At 49.2% G+C, this 16,384-nt stretch overlaps 1 protein-coding gene across 2 annotated transcripts in view; it reads left to right on the top strand.

Annotated features, from left to right (window-relative positions):
• The window catches only part of LOC119700349 (probable bifunctional methylenetetrahydrofolate dehydrogenase/cyclohydrolase 2), a 51,360-nt gene that overhangs the window by 30,261 nt on the left and 4,715 nt on the right, over positions 1–16,384 (top strand). The window contains exons 9-11 of one of the 2 annotated variants that reach the window (XM_038135373.1): positions 2,512–2,632; positions 3,338–3,490; positions 3,781–13,879. In XM_038135373.1, the coding sequence (XP_037991301.1) occupies positions 2,512–2,632; positions 3,338–3,490; positions 3,781–3,835 (329 nt within the window). In that variant the 3' untranslated portion in view covers positions 3,836–13,879. Of the gene's footprint in view, positions 1–2,511; positions 2,633–3,337; positions 3,491–3,780; positions 16,270–16,384 lie in introns of those variants that run through there. The other variant, XM_038135353.1, reaches the window with a different exon arrangement.

Here is a 16,384-nt window from a genome sequence, read left to right as displayed (position 1 = left end):
TCCGGCAAGGGGTTCCTGTGCCTGCGCTAAGCCAGGTTTCCTGCAGATGTGGGTAGGTGGAAGTCTGCCACCTCTCGGCAGCGCTGGCATGAGCGAGGAGGGATTTTGGGATGTGGAAATCCACCTGGTCAAAGTTGGGGTAGACGTGGCTGGGGATTTTGTGCCTCTGGGGTGTGGATTTGCACCTTCCTCAAGTTTATTTTCTTTCTTCCCCTCGTGGAAGAGATGGAAATGAAAAGCTGAACTTGTGCAATAGACATCTTCTCAGGGCCTAGCAGGAGAGTGGTACTTTGGGCAGTGGGAAATACTGGCTGAGGTGTCCCAGGAAAGGGTATTTTCAGTGATTTTTCTAGTGGACTTTGTGCTGAAATGGTGATACAGAACAGTTGGTGCCCGAGTGTTTGAGGAGGCTCCTGGGACAAGTGTGCATGTGCCACTGTCTGTTTTCTGAAGCTCTTCCCTGCAGAGCTTAGGGAGCTGTTCTGCATGTACTTGAGAGCGAACCAGAGTGGGCTTTTGAGAGTCCCTGGCACCCTGCATCTCCTTGGCCTGCTGAGTCCTGCGGCTCTGCTGACCACATGCTGTCCATCATGCTTTCCTCATCAGAGAACAGCGTACAGTTCTCCAGTGCAGCCAGTAGGGTCATCCATTTCTTGTCCCAAAATCTGTCTTTTCATCCTGAAAACTGCCCTTTATTAACTTCTTCCTGAAGTCTGTCCCACTAAGGCCTGGTCCTTGGCTGACTGCTCTTAGCTGACAGGCCTGTTAGCAGCATTCCCAGAGCCAGCCAGAAGAGAGACAGAGCTGGATACTAGAGCTCCTGTTTAGCCAGCACCAACTTCTTCCCTTGCATTGTGTTTCTGGGCCCTACAGTGTGAAGAGAAACTTGTGGGTAACTTTTCTTCAGTGGAAGGATGGCTAAGATGCCCTTTTCTCACCCATTCCAAGTTCATTTTGAAACAGGACATGCTTCTCCCACCTCTGTAGCTTTTCTGAGCAAGTGCAGTAAGCCAACATGTCATTTTTTCAAGCAGACCTGAGTTGTCACTTGTTCTCCCTCAGTCTCATGCTGAGCTGGAAGGAAGTCTGGTTCCTCTGTCAGGTTTGAGAGACACTGTTCTCAAAGGAGTTGTTTGATCTGAGTGTCAGTTGATAGCATCGTGCCTCTTGGGTGTCCAAACCACATCATTCACAGCTCAAGCTGAGAGCTGCTCTAGCCAGAGCAGCTGTTTGCCATTGCTTGTCACCTCTGATAAAGCTGCAGAGAGGAGGAAGAAAAAAACCTCCAGAACTACTTAGAAGAGCACACAAAGAAGGTTCCTGCCTCTAAATGGCTCAGACTGGAATTTGATTGGGAATTTAGGGGGTTGGTGCTGTTAATCCTGAAAAGCGTGTGGTAGGATCACAAGTTGCCCTCAAGGAGGCTCGAGGCTTGTGTCGGTGGCAATGGTTCTGTGATTGTACCATCTCCAGACCTTTATTCAGCACTTAGTCAGAGAGGAAGGGTTCTGCTTGCTGTACCTTTGTTGAGTCACCTTTGTTGAGCAGACCTTGTCACCTTGCTGCAAGATGTTATTTTTCTTGTGGTCATAACTGAAAGCTGCTGTTGACATGCGCTCTGTTAGGAAATCACCTTCAGCTGTGGCTGAGGCAGTCCCCTGAAACAGCAAGTCATTGCTTGGACACCCCACCCCACCAGTGATTCCTGGAACTGGGTAGAGAGACCAGTCGGAACAGATGCCTGCAGTGGTGGCAAAGCTTTGGAGCTTTCTCCTCACCTGCTGCACCCCTCTTCTTGTGACTTCTTTATTCCCATTTGAACCACCGTGAGTGGGGGAAGAAGGTAATGTGCAAGAAGTGTGCTTGCTGACCCAGTTGTGTAGAACTCGGCCCAAGTTCAGAACCTTGTTAGCCGTGGACTGTGCTTTTGCACAGCGAAAACCATCCAGGCAGTCTGGGCAGCTTAAAACTGTCCTGGCACACTCAGCTAACATTGAACCATGGAGAAGGGAGGGGAGGGGTGAGCCCCACCATGCACCCTCACCCATGGCAGCAGAGCTGCCAGGCAGGATCACTGGAAGTGCAATAGTTTGTCTTGGGATGAGGAAAAGAAAAACTGAACTATTAATTGAATCCAGGCTGGGAAGGATACTGAGAATAATGCAGTGCTCTCCTTGCGTCCTAAACCCCTGCTATTGCTGGGATGGTTTTTCTGATTGGGTTGCAGATTGGGTAGTGCTGATGTTTCCCCATGTGAGTCTCCCACAGTCATTTCTGTACATGCTCCTCAAGAGCAGGTGGCTTATGGACAGTTTGTACTTGGTCGACGCTGTGCTGGACTGTCTGGGAAGCTTGCTCTGTTCAGTGCTGACTGAATCAGCTCATGAGACACCACATAGTGAATTGACATAGGGAGTGTTTGCTGCACAGTGTCTGTTCTGCTCCAGCTGTGGAAATACGTTCAAACAAGGTTTTGTCCTAAAAGTAACGTGACTTTGTTCTGTTTCACAGTAGATTACACAGAGCAGCCAAAGCTCTTGAAGCTGATGCAGACCTGCCTTGAGGAACACCACAGCTACTGTATCAATGGGCTCTGTGCCTTCCACAGCGAGCTGAGGAAGCCCATATGCAAGTAAGGAATGCTGCCTATTATATCCTTCTTCAAAAATGACTCTGCCATTGATTCTTCATGTGCTGCATCTGCAGCTTCACAGTGCTGGTCAGGTGTTTGCAGGATTAAACTTTGGCACACACCTGAGTGCTGTGGTGCCTCAGGACTGCGAACAAGGCTGCAGTGCTGTGCTAAAACTGAGGAAGGGAGGGGGGAATTGACAGCGTTGTAGGTCACTGTTATGGTGCCATCTCAAATCACTGCTGGAGTTAGTGGTAGAGGAGTCAGTAGATGTTCACAGTGAGTACTAAGAAGGGAACAGCACTTTCCAACATATCAGGTCCAGCTCCCTTATTCCACAGTCAGGACCATGGTGTCCTTATACTTCTCTAGGATGCATAGTGGGCAGCCTTGGCCTTTGGAGATGTTACAGCAGCTGGGCATCAGCAGAGCACAGTGCTCTTGATCTGCACCCTGCACAACCAGGGGATGTTTAGACTGCGTTGCTGCTGTGGCTGCAGTGCTCAGGCTAGCTTTAACCTAGATAAACTGGGATAACTGGTAGTCTTGGTGGAGCGAAGAGGTTCTCAGTGAGCACGGGGTTCAGCCTCTCCTTGTTTAGGCTTCTTGTGATCTGTTTGAAACTGATGAAAACTAATGTGTGTTTGAAACAGAAAGCAAAACAAGCTCTGAATGATTTTTGCATGATGTGTGTTTATTTTGTAGGTGCCTTGCAGGTTATAATGGAGAGAGGTGTGAACATTTAACACTAAATTCGTACGCGCATAATTCTTATGAGCGCTACATTGCTGTGGGGATTGGGATAGGAATACTGACCAGTGGAATACTCGCCATCATCTACTGCTATGTAAGAAAGAGGTATGGGAAATCTGGAGCCTTCTGATGACATTGATCTGAATTTCTGTGCGCAGAGTTGTCAGGGCCTTGGGATTGTGTTTTTCCCTGCTATGTTTTTCCCCTGTGGTGTGATCTGCAAGGAACTAACACTCTATTCCTCTCATTTCTGGTGTGGCCAGTGGTGCAGTTGTCTGAACCACGGGGCTCCTCTGTGCCGCCTAGATGAGTTAGGGGGTTGGGTTTTGGTTCTGTGCAGGCTGCTGCAGTTTCAGGTTTGGCTGATGAAAATCCCGTGATGGTGTCTGCTCTAGATGCAGGAAGCTGCAATCCCCCTACAAGGTGTGCGTGGGTGAGACGGCGCTGTGAAGCCCCGGCGCTGGAGCGCTCACCGGTTTGCCTGCTGAGGAGGAAGGCCCCCTGCGCCCCGGGACAGGTACCCGGCCTCGCTGAGGAGATGAGCTCGAGGCAACGGCGGAGGAGCGCGCCAAGGGAGCTCCCGCAGGACTGACAGGCTCTGTGTGTGGTTGGAGAAAGACTTCCTCTCTTTGGGTGAGGGTGGATCATCCTCAGGTCCAAGCAGCTGAGGACCCTGGCAGGCCTCTGGGCACTGCCCTGTGCCCGGTGTTGGCCGTGGGGAGGACTGGTTGGTTTTGGTTGTTTTCAGTCATTTCAAGCACTCGTACAGTGTTCTGCTTTGGTCTTTTGTGTGTTGTGTCTGGTTTTGTTTTCTCCTTTTTTTTCTTCTCTGGAGGGTAAGCACCACCTCTCTCACAGTGGAGCTGTGTTCTGGACATCACGCACTGACCACTAACCATTTGGGTTCTGGTTGTGTTGTCTGCTGGCTGTGTATGTGGATAAACAGCCCTCTCCCAACCCAATGGTTACCCTTGGTGTGCTGGGCCAAGTGTGGGCTTCTGGTGCCATAAAGGACAGGAAATGCTTTGGACTGAGCAAAATGTCTGCTTCTTGAAAACATCCTTAAATTAGAATATAGAGAGTAGGCCATTCCTGGAAAATCAGACCGTGACACCTCTGGGCATGGCATGTTCTTACAGCTTTCATAAGCTAAGCAACCAGATGCCTTGCTCAAAATGGATTATGGAGTGTGCTGGTGACGAGGAACTCTGCTCTTCCCAAGCATCTTACAGCAGCTACACAGTTCCTTGGAATTTCAGGCAGAACATTGCCCTGCTGCACCCTGATTCCTGCGCAAGACTTGAATTGCTGGACAAGATGGAATTTTGTTATGAAACTTGGCTACAGTTTTTCCCAGGAAACTGACTTTCTCTAGTCCATTTGCACATTATGGGGACAATGTGACCACTCAAACAACAAAGACATGATTTTAGGGATTCGGTTCCACCCTGGACTAACAGATTGCGTATCGGATGCTTGCTTCCATTCATCTGATCTACAAAGAGTTGGCAAGGTACTAAGATTTGGTTCAAGGAGAAGGGAAGAAAATTGGTTCTGAAGATGATGGCAGCAACTGGGACGTCTCACTGCCAGCTGGAGTGTTTGCCAGCGCTGATGTGACTAGAGATGGCTCTCAGAGATTTTCATTTCAGCTGTTGCACGTGGTAGCTCATCTGCTGTGCTCAGCCATCTACCAGGGAAAGGCAATTGGTGCTTTGAGATTTTTGTGGAGTAATATTGGCTCCTAAATTCAGGTGCCCTGCTGAAAGCTCAGTTTCTTGGTTGTGTGAGTTCATTTTGACAAGAAGGATGCATGTTGTTTTTTTGAAAGAAACTGTATTTGTGACACTACAGTGACAATGCTTCCAAATGTGTTTGAAAGGTGGGGTTTGAAAGGGTAAAGGTGTGTGTGGCACGTCAATGGTCTGAAGCTCAGGGGGCTTCTCGTGTGGGCATCCTGATCGGTAGCTGAGCCGTCTTGGCTCTGTGATAACCAGAAAATAAAAGAGCACATCACACACTGCTTGGAATCACTGTAACGGAAGGGAGCAAGCAGCATATGCACACACAAAAAGGATTGCTGGTGAGGGGTGGATGGACACCACTCCTCTGCACATGGACACCAGTATTTTCATCCCTCAGCCTTTTTGTCTTCTTGATCTCCAGTCAAATCTTCAAATCTTTGCTCTGCTTGCTTTTTTCCATTCTTCTGACCTTTTCTTAGGTTCTACTGCTGGGTCACTTGTGCTCTGGACAGTCTTCAAGTCAGCTTTTGGTAGTGGCCCTATCATTTTCTGTCACACGTATGTGGTGAGAGGGCAATTAGATATGAATTAGAGTCTGCACATCCTCACAAATGAAAAACACCCTTCACCCATCTCACATGGAAATGGAAGATGTGCATGTCATTAGGAAAACACAGGTGAGGGATCCTGCTCATTGGTCTCAGGAGAAAATGGTGGAGCTCAATATCCAAAGGATGATAAGCCTTAGGGTTTCTGTCACATGAGTGAATCTTGGTCTCCCCAGTGAGTTGTCTCTTCCTGTGCTCACACTGCCAGTGTTGGATTTACTTCCCAAGGACCAGCCCTTCTCTGTTGCAGAGGCTGTCTTGGAGCAGACACAGGCCCTACACAAGTGGCTCAGGGGGTCCGTGCACTTGTCCCACAAGTTCTAAGGGCATGAGTTGGAACAACTGGACTTCACCTTGTCCAAAGAGAGCTGTTGGAGGGAGATGCCTTTTTTTTGCATGTCCTCTTACTGATGTTTGTGACACCCTTTGTGTATCAGAGGCCAAGCAGGGTCCCTGCAGGATATGCAAGTGCCTTTTCAGTGCTATTTATTTACTGCAGTGAGCCATTTTGTACCTACGGCAGCATACTCTGACTTTATTCTTTCAAGTTTGGTTACACGTAAGTGAAAAGGAAGGTCTACTTAAGGGCCACAATTTTGCAGGAGACTACATAGTGAAATATGTTTTTCTAGTTGGCTTTCAGGCCCAAGCTGGCTTTGGAAGTGAGAGTTTGCTGGTGTTTTTCTGCTAGTGGAAGAACAAGTGGATAGTGAAGCACCAGGTAAGCCTGTGCTATGCGAAATGAGACTTGGTGTCAGGACATAATGAGAATGAAATAGAAAGTTGAAGATGGGAAGAAGGCAAGGCAGGAAGGAAAAGAAGAGCTTGATTTATTTCTGTTCTCTTTTTCCAAGTGGAGTCACAGCTTCCAGCACAGGGTTCCTCACCGCCTGTGTGCCTGCCCTGCAGAAGCACAGCCTCAGAGCAGGCCCCAGCTGTGTGTGAGGCATGGCTGCGTGACTGACTCACGGTGCAGTTGGGCTGAGGGAATCTGCCTGGCCTCAGATAGCTTCAGGGAGTCAGCCCTGCTGAGCCCTTCCTTGATAAGTGACAGATGCTGCCAGCCTGGAATGGCGTGTTGCTGCTTACGGTGCTGAATTTCCTGCAGAACTGGCCTGTCGGAGGATCAGCATCATCTTTCTTAGCTCATTTATCAGGCTCAGACTCTTTCTGTAGTGGCATAATTAAGAGAGTTGTAAGCTTCTCCTTCCCTTTCCAGCTGCACGTGCCAAAAACTGTCATTTCAAGAGGAGCCTCTGTGTTTGTGTGACTTCTAGGCAGGGCTGCCTCAGCTGTGAGAGGCAGCAGCTCAGCAGGGGCAAGCCAGAGACGTCCAAGACCAAGATCTTCCTTTTTGAAGGACGGAGCGCTTGCCCTCTGAATGATCCAGGCTGGTGGAACCATACTGGCTTTTCCTGCAGCACATCTCTCAAGCTGGCTTGCCCTTAAGCCGCCCAGCCCTGAACCTGCTCCACTGTCATCTGCAGCCACTGTGCAGGTGTGCTGGGCTGCCCCTGGAACATCTTCCCTGAATTCAATTCCCTTTTTCTGCTCAGCTGTGTGGGTGGCCTGCAGTTTCCCTGATCCCAGCAAGGTCTGTTGCAGACAGTGAGATGCAGGCCTGGGGAATAGATGGCTTTAAAGACACTTGGTTTGCTTTGGGAGGGAAGTGTAAGGAGCTGGGTTGATGCTCTTGAGTGCACAGCGTCCCTGTCCCACCTGCTGGCTGGGGCAACCTGGTGACTGGCATGCAGCTAAGAGACAGTTTTTCCTTGGAGGTTTTCTGTTATTCCCAGTAAGCCACAGTATTTTTGGATAATGATACGCCAGGGTTTCTTCTCCATCCCACTTAGAGTAGAAGTACAAGTCTCATTGGTGCAGTCCTGCCTTGTGTTTGTGTACTAAGAACTAGCTGTGGAACTGCTGACTGCCTGGTGACTCTCAACTTCATGCAAAGAAAGAAACCAAAACAACACCATCCAAAAAAACCAACCCCAACTCTCCCTTCCACCTCCAATCAAACCCCAAAACCAAAATCAAACCCAAAAAATCATATTCCTCTGGGCCAAATTTTAGAGCTTTGTACTTCTTTATACCTGTTAGACGTTTTGTTTCATTTCTAGTCCATGAAATACACTGTAGCATCCACAGGGAGAAGGCTGATGTGGTAATGCAATGGATTTCATAATTAAGTTCAGAATATCTCCTTCTGCCCCTGAAGGTTGCAGTTGTTAACGGATTGCCTTTAGACCCTCCCTAGGAAGCAAGGCTTTAAGAATGACGTTCTGTGGAGAACTGAAGCAAGGAGGGGTTAAACCCACATGATAGTGAGACGTCAGACCTGAAATCTCTTCAAAAAGTAGATCATTTTGTGTGAGTTTTTTTAAGAAATGGTGCTTGGGTAGATCAATAACACAGTAAGTGTTGAGGGAGGGGAAAGATGGGTCAGATTTGGGAGGATGCAAGTTTGATGGCAAACAGCGAGAGTTTGTTTTTGAATACTCAAATCGGTTCTCTCTCGTGTGATATGAGTGCAGATTTTCTGCTTGTGTTTTAACTTGCAGAGCTATCATGAAAAGTACCATGGCCAAGTGTGTTTTAAAGCAGGCAATTTGCACGATAAATGTTCTGAAGGCCGGATTCAGTCGGCTCCAGCCTTGTCACAGGCAGGGTCTCCGTAGTCCTGCTGGCTGCAGTCAGTGCTGGCATGGAACCCAGTGCTGGCTGCTCCGTGGTCTGTGTGTCACGGAGCTCTGGTGTGGCTGCTCTTACCTGTCCTGAGCCTTGCTTGGAACAGGGAAACGCCTGTAGAGGTCCCTATTGTACTGCAAATCCAGGAAACTGCTTGGGACTCCTCCTTTATGACCCAACTAAGGAACCAACAAAAAAAAAGCGCGGGTACTCATTAAAATCTCAGTGCAAGTAGTCATTAATTATCATGACAGCAATAAAATCTTGTGCTATGACTAGACTTGGGGCTGCTCCTACTCTCGCTGAACTGAGTGGAAGCGAGAGCAGGTTCTGTGAGCAGCAGACCTTGGTGAGCTGGAGAAGGTGTGCGCGAGAGGGAGCTGTTCACTGGGCTGCTTTGAGAGCTCTGCTACTCCGGGCCCTTTGGCTCTTGGCTGTGCAGGTGGGAAAAGCTCCCTCTCCGTGGCTGCCAGGGTTGGGAGCTGGGGCACAGGCTGGTTTTGGTTGAGAGCAGGGTTTGGTAGGAAGCCCATGGCCTGTGGGCAAGCAAACCTCTAAATGAGAGGTTGCTCGAGACAAATTAAAATTCTAATTCAATTTTTCATAAGTGTGAACATAAAAATAGCCCATGAGACACAGTTTCAACAGACAAATTAGGGTTAAAACTGCTTTAAATGCTTTTTTGCTGGAGCAGTTTGGGATGAGCTGAACTTGGTAGTCGAAGCATGTCTTGCATAGCCATTCTGGGGGAGTTTTCCATTTGATGCTTTGGGGTTGTGGAATTAGGGTCATCTTCTGTGAATGGTCACCTGCCTTAGCTCAGAGCTGAGTTTTCTAATTCATAAAAATGTTAAAGGTATCCAAAGGTGAGGTTTTGATTCCGTGTGTAAGAGTGAGTCACTTAAATTCAACAAGAAGTTTTGATTAAAATTAGCATTTATCTGGTGAATATTGGCAAGGAGGTTTCCTTGTGTGGATTCCCTAGTGGCATTTCTTTATGAAGGTATTTTGTCCTTTAATAAGCAGAACTACAGTTTACTGCGTTTTGAATACCTGATATTCCAATGCCAGCTGTGTTTCCTGGCCAGCACTGTCCAAGATGTGGCATGGCAGCTTTCTGCCGGGAGCCAGCCTGAGGTGCCCAGCATGGGACAGCTTCCTAGGCGGGGTGTGTCCGTGAGCCCAGAGCTGGGTGCCCACGGCTGCTGCCTCAGGCCTGACTTGCTCCTGGAAGCCCAGTTTTTGGAGCACTATTGCTGTGTGCCAGTCCATCTCTCATCACTTGCAGCTTCCCAAGCTTCCCAAGTCATGATCCACTTAGAGGAGTGCAAGAGCATGGGCCCTGGCACTCGAAATCTGTTATGCTCTTTGCCTTGTTTTCAATTGGTTTTTAGGTGTTTTTGGTTTTGGTGGGGAGGCACAGGGAACGCAAGAACCCTTCCTTTCTCCTCCTTCCGCAAGGCTGTTGTGCAGAGAGGCCTCTCCACAGCTTCCTCTGGCAAACAGCACAGCCAGGCTTGAGACACCAGAGGACAGGACTGATCTTGGAAGAACGCGTAAGTAACTCGGGGGAAGCTGATTTGTTTGACATCATTTCAGTATGTAAGGCTAAGTCTGTTTGTGCCCCATTGTCGTGGCAAATCCCACAATGGATGGGATTTTGTTGGGCCGTTTGGCGGAGCCTGGCAGCTGGTTGGGCAGTGAGCAGTGTTCCAGGAGCTGCCGGAATAGATGCCAACGCCGAATTCTCAGGCGGTGCGGCAGCAGCTGGGCCTCGCAGGGAGCTGCGGCAGCCTCGCCACAGCGAGGACCCGAGCGCTTCCCCTGTGCACATCCCTGCTCTGCCGCCTCTGGGCGGGGGAAGCAGGGCGGGATGACTCAGTGGCACGGGCTGGGAGGGGGGCCTTCAGTTACAGGCCGTGCCAGAACACGCAAGATTTGGCTGAGAACTTCGTGCTTTTCCTCTTCATTTTCAAGGCCAATGGCATTGCACGTTCATGGGTGTTTCTTGGAGGGATGCTCTTCAGGCTGGCAGACTCAAGGAGGGCCTCCAAGTGGCCTTGTCTGTGTGATTTTTGGAAACTCAGCATCTCAGGTGCCAAGTTTTTGGGTCTAAGTCTTTGTAGTTCTGATACGGTACACATCTGCCTTGTGTCTCAGGATGCATGACTGCTGCAGTGCCCTTTCAGGCTGTCTGGGTTTGCTAGAGCAAACTGATGCCCTGAAACACAGGCAGGGCTCTCAAGGAGCTGAAAGAGTGGAAATTATCTTGCCCTTTCACCTTGCCTTGTTAATGCTTCTCTTGACTTCGGTGGCATGTTCACGACTTCTCTTGTGCAAATAGATATGAAAGTTGTCCCTCAGGCACTTCTCAGCCGTCTCCTGAATTCCTTTCTCCATCGCTAACGACGTTTTCCATCAAGATTACAGCAGGAAAAAAATGTTCTCTATGGGCTAGGTGCTCCCCTGTGCGTGAAAAGTGTGTGCAGGAGCCAAGAAACACTAGGAGTTTGTTCCTGATTGTTCCCAGGAAGAATGGACAGTGACGCAGGGGGAGGGCATGACTTTACACCAACACACACACTCTGTGAGACCTGCCCAGAAGTATCCATGACCTTGGCATTGCAGTGAGGAATTTGGGGGGGGGGGGGGGGGGTCTGACCCAGTTGGGTGTCCCTTTGCATTCCTCCCTGACCCTTTCCTTCTGGCCCAGCTGACTTCCTTTCAGGGTCATCTTTCCTGGCCTACCCAAAAAAGGTGCCTCCCGGCCAGGAGCACGTGCCCTTGTGTAATTCAGGTGCCACATTCAAACTGCAGCCTGAAAGGACTTCAAAAGGGCTTTTAAGATGTTCCAAGTAAGGGTTAGTTTGCTTCCTTTTTAAACCGTTAAGGATTTGTGAAATGTACTGGTGCAAGTCCTCCACGGAAGGCTTTTCAAGACAATCATAAAGTAGGGCTCTGTGATTTTCCCAGTTAGCTCTGGCCTAACTCCAAGGCCTGCTGCAGGCTGTAATAAAGCATTTGTTGTCTTCAGTGGGTGCAGACTCAGGCTACTTGCACTGCCTTCAGTCCATGGTTATTTAGGCCTTTATGGCTTTTGAGTGCTGTGGAATTCTTAAAAATTCCTATTTGTTTGTGGTGGTTTCTTGAGTGAGGAGCGCCGTGCTACAGAAGAAGAACGAGGTGAGAGATGCAAGCCAACCTGCCAACAGTAACAGCATGTACTCTGAATGCTACTTGAAGGTTAAAAACCCTGGCTGGAGGAGGAAACTCAGGGGCATTTGGCCCCAGTGTGTGTGTATGTATAGGCACTTTTTAGGTCTTGAAGTCCTGGGCTGCCACAGGGTTTCTGGGGACTGTGGACTGTGCATAATTTCAGTGAATTGAGGTGAGACTGCTTCTCTCCCTCAATACAAATAGTTCTGTGTATGTGTATTGAAAGAAAGCATGACACAGATGGGAGATGAATTCCTTTTGTCTTCCAAACGTTGGAATACAGTTGTTTAAGACTTCATTGCTTCATTATTTGCACACCCTTCCTTCAGCACTTAAGCTGTGTGCTGGATTTCTGTTATGCCAAAGGATATTTTCTGTGATCAGTGTCCAGGTGACATGGAAAAGCACGGTCAAATATTGACAAAAGTGCCCTGTGTGTGTCTGATAAAAAATCTCAGACTTTAATGTGCATACCATACCTCGTGCTGATGAAGAGCTGAGGCTCTGCCCTAGACATCAGGTGCTTTTGTAATGTTGAACAGCAAGTTTGTCTTTATTTCTTATAAAAATAATCTTTGTTGACCCAGAGCTTGGGTTCATGGAGATCAGTACACGTGCAGAAAGCCTGCAGAAAGCATTCCATTATCCTTCAAAGAACTCGGGGAAACCCGAACCCCACCACTGTGGGGGAGAGTTGGACCCCCTGTGCCCCCTGCCCTGTCCCTCCTGTGGCCCGTGGGGGGCTTTGCCCGGCACAGGGGCAGGTCTGTATGCAAAAGGGGCAGATCAGGGCCTGCTCAATCTTTTTCTGCACCAGAGCTTCTGTCCATTCCTTTCCACACAGAAATTCCCCCGGGGTCTATGGTCCTGCGCAGAATGCGAAAATGATAATTGATAGAAACTACAGTTAATATAAATAAGACAAAATTACACTTCCGTGTGATTTAATGCAAGTCGTTGCCAGAGAAGCCCAAGCAGAGGTTTTCACATATCATCAAGAGTAAGATGGTGCAAAACAGCTTGATCTGCTTCAGGTGGCCAGTTAGTTCAGAGGCTGGAGCTTCAATGTGGCTCCTGTCCCTTGTAAAGCCACAAGCCAGCTGCGTGCCAGGCAGCAGCAAACCCTGATTTAGCCTGTGCTCAGGCTCTGATGTGTCCCTGGGGAAGGAGGCCCAAGGGACAGCAGTCATGGCATGGGAATATAATGACCTGCTGGATTTCCACACTTAAATCTCTCTCTGTGGTCATGTTTAAATTTCCCTTCTCTTGCAGTACAGATCAGGGCTGCAGCATCAGGAACGGGGGCCTGGGAGCCTGCAGTGCTGCTCTGGCTCAGCATCCACAGAGGAAGCCATCTGTGAGAAGGACAGGAGTGGAGCGCAGGGACAGAGGTAGCGGAGTCCCTGCCTCTGCACAGGTTTGATTAGCTGCAGACCCTGTGCCTGCCTCCCTGCTGCTTTCACATAAATATCCAGATAGCTACAAGGATGCCGCGGGGGTGAAAGCACAGCCTTTGGAGGTAGTTCAGAGATGCTGGGCTATGGTAAACCTGCACTTAGTCCATATGTAACACTTTGCATCTGTAGATGAAAAACCAGTCTTGCTCCCAGCGTGACCTCTGGGGGAAGCAGACAATGTTTCAGTAGCCAGCTGAAATTATCCCAAGACTCCCTTGGCCTGTCACGCAGCAGAGAAAGCGGAGCCTTCTGTGCTTTTGCTCCTTGTCTCCTTCAGCCCTGCCATCCATAAACAACTGGGGGGGGAGAGTTTCGGGTGTTACTAATTTTAATAAAGTGGTTTTAGGAATGTTTTGCCTCTCCAGAGCTTTCATAACATACAGTAATAGAGGCTTTTGGCAGGAGCAGTAAAGCAAATTGCTCCCACCCTCCCTTAGCATGCGGTAAGCTGTGTGTGTCCCAGCAGCCACGTGACTGAAAGTGGGAACGCGGCGCAGCACCTGGGCAGCTGGGAATGCCCGTGTGAAACACGCAGGCTCCGTGTCCTGCACAGAAGCACCAGCCTCTGCTCGCCCACGGTCTCGGCCAACTCGTGCAGTTCTCTGGAAGTGCTTATTTTGGACATCACAGGGCATGTTCTGTCACTGGGGATGCACATCCTTGCACCATGTTTTACTCTAAGCCTTAATTTTCCTTGCTTTTGAGCGCTTGCATCAGCCTGTCAGGCACAATTGAACAGAGAAATTTGTGTTTATCTGCCTACCTGGTAAGGGAAAGGTAAGCAATCTTTATGCTTCAAATGCCACTCATATCTCCCCAAGGGCATTTAGTTATCTCGCTCCTTGGCTGTAGGTACAGTTGTAGTGGGTGTAAGTTACAGCTTCCTCCTGCTCTATCTGCAAAGCAATCTGGATCCCAGCTGAGTTCATAGAGCAGTGTGCAGCGATCTGCCTTAGAACGAGCGGGGTCAGGACTTCACATTGCTTCCTTTGCCCCTTGTTTTAAATAGAGCTAGTTCCTGGTGATTTCCTTTACAGGGAACGTCTCTTGCAGGTGCGGCTGTCGCTGTTCCAGTGGGTTAAGAGGGGTGTAACACAGGCCTGGCATTTCCAGGTGACAGTAGGGATGACACCAGAGCAGTCTGTGCCGCTCACGGGAGCAGAGGAGAAGAAAACGATGTCCTGTCTGGGAAGGTTTTGGGAACACCGCTGAGGTTATGCTGGGAATCAGACTGAAATGAGATTGGTTCCAGTTTTCTCTTGCTTGTGACATAGCAGAAGGGTCTTATCCTTTTAGCCAAAGTCTGGGGGAAGTAGCTGAAAGCTTTGCTGGCACCTGACCTGATGGTACCATGATTGTAGCCTGGAGTTACAGTTCTTCAAGGCACTTGTTTTTGGAGCTAGGGATGTCCTGTCAGACTACTTGGCATCAGCAGACTACCAGTACTGGGTTGTTCATATGCGAATGAGCAGTGACTCAACTTGGTTCTTCTACTTTTACACCAAGAGCTCTTAGTGCTGCTCTTCTCTTCCAAGCTGGAGCTTCCCTCCGCATGAAAGCAATTCCTCCATCCCAGTTAGTCAAATATGAGCCAACCAGGAGAGGTGTGCCTTGCTTTTAATGAAGTATTTAGTGACAGGGAACTTTGAGCTTCTCTCTAGCTCTGCTAGGAGGTTCTGTCCTAAGATGCACCGCCAAAACATAAGAGTTAGGTGTTATGACGTCTTTTTGAGAGCTATCTTTGGATTTACTGCGGAAAATTTGCAGACTGCAGACAGCTGTTTTATTACTGACCGTCAAAAAAACCTCCTTTTGCAACTCTGAAGAAACTCACAAGAAAATTTAGGTTTTTCTCCGTGTGTCACTGTCTTCATTTAGCTGAAAGGGATTGTTTATATGAAATAGAAAAAACCCTACCTCTAGGAAAGATGGAGCAACAAGCATTCCACCAGTGTAACTCCCTTGCCTTCTCTACCTGAGTGAGAGCTACACAGCATGAGCCTCTGGGAAATAATGCCAACAGTTAAGGGCTCGTTCCTTTGACTTAAAATTCCCCAGAGAACGCTCTCCAAGTGTACCAACTCTCCAAACAATTTGCAGAAGCCACGAAGTAGAAGTCCTGGTGTGTACCACGAGAGGCAATGCGTGGTCAGTAGGGGTTGTGCAACATTACCAGTGAAGCCACAGGGGGGAGAGGCGAACTCGCTGCAGACGGGCATGCATCGAACGGGTCAAGTGCAGCTGAGGGGCTTCTGACAGGATATTTACAAATGGGCGATATCCTGTTTATGGGAGCCGTGTAAACAATCGAAGGCCGTTGCCCAGAGGCTCCGCTGTTACTCAGACGTACGTAAAAGACAGTTCTGACACGGGCAGTGCAGCCGGCGCTCCGATGCTGTGACACGGCAATCAAAGCTGCTGCGCTGTAATTAAGCGCGCGCAGCGATGCGCGGCGCGTTGCATAAGGTGCGGCGTGAGACGCTGGGAAAGGGCTTGCAGGGAGACCTCTGGTTTAGTTTGGTTAACCTGCGTGCCCTTTAGAGTGGCTGGTTTGGAAAGATGGGTAATGAGCTTCGTGTCCTGTAGCTCTTCCTGGAAATCTCTCTCCTGGTTCACAAAGGGCAATGTTACGGGAACAAAACAGGGGGAAGGGTTGAGGAGGCGGGATGGGGACAGAAGAGCGGAGCTGTGTTCTGCACAGGCTCTCAGGTCTGGCAAGCTTCACCTGAGACAGATCTTCTCCTGTGCTGGCTTGATGGGCTTCAGGCTGATGTCAGGCTGCTTGTGTGCTGGGTTTGGAGGTTTGGACAGGGGAGCGTGATGTCGGTGTGGAGATGGAAAGTGGGTGTGTGATGCTTGAGGGGGGGACCTCAGCTGTAGGCACGCTGCAAGTCAGGGGCCAAAAGCGTCTCATCCTGAGCATCTGACGCGCAGCCTCGCAAAAAAGGGGTTCTCAGGCATATGTAGAAAATCCTGTAGAGGAACTATTGCTGTTCGGAAGTTTAGAGGTTTAGAGACCAAATTTGTGTTTGGCAGCCTTGGCCAATTCATCCTTGTTCCCTAGCCCTTAATTTCCTCTGTGAAAGACACAGACCCTGGCTGCAGGAGGATCGATCAAGAACTGCCAGGCATAGCTCAGTGCTGCTGTTAATTTAATAGCATCGCTGATCTAATTGAGCCCAGCCCTGGCCTTTGTCCTGTCCCACTTGATTTACACACATGCGCTCCCGGTGTCATAAAGGAAATCTCCTGGCTCTCTTAAATAACACTAAGCTGCAGGAA

The sequence above is a fragment of the Motacilla alba genome, chromosome 4, assembly GCF_015832195.1.
Source record: "Motacilla alba alba isolate MOTALB_02 chromosome 4, Motacilla_alba_V1.0_pri, whole genome shotgun sequence".
NCBI classification, from domain to species: Eukaryota; Metazoa; Chordata; class Aves; order Passeriformes; family Motacillidae; genus Motacilla; species Motacilla alba.
This window is presented reverse-complemented; position numbering and strand designations above follow the sequence as displayed.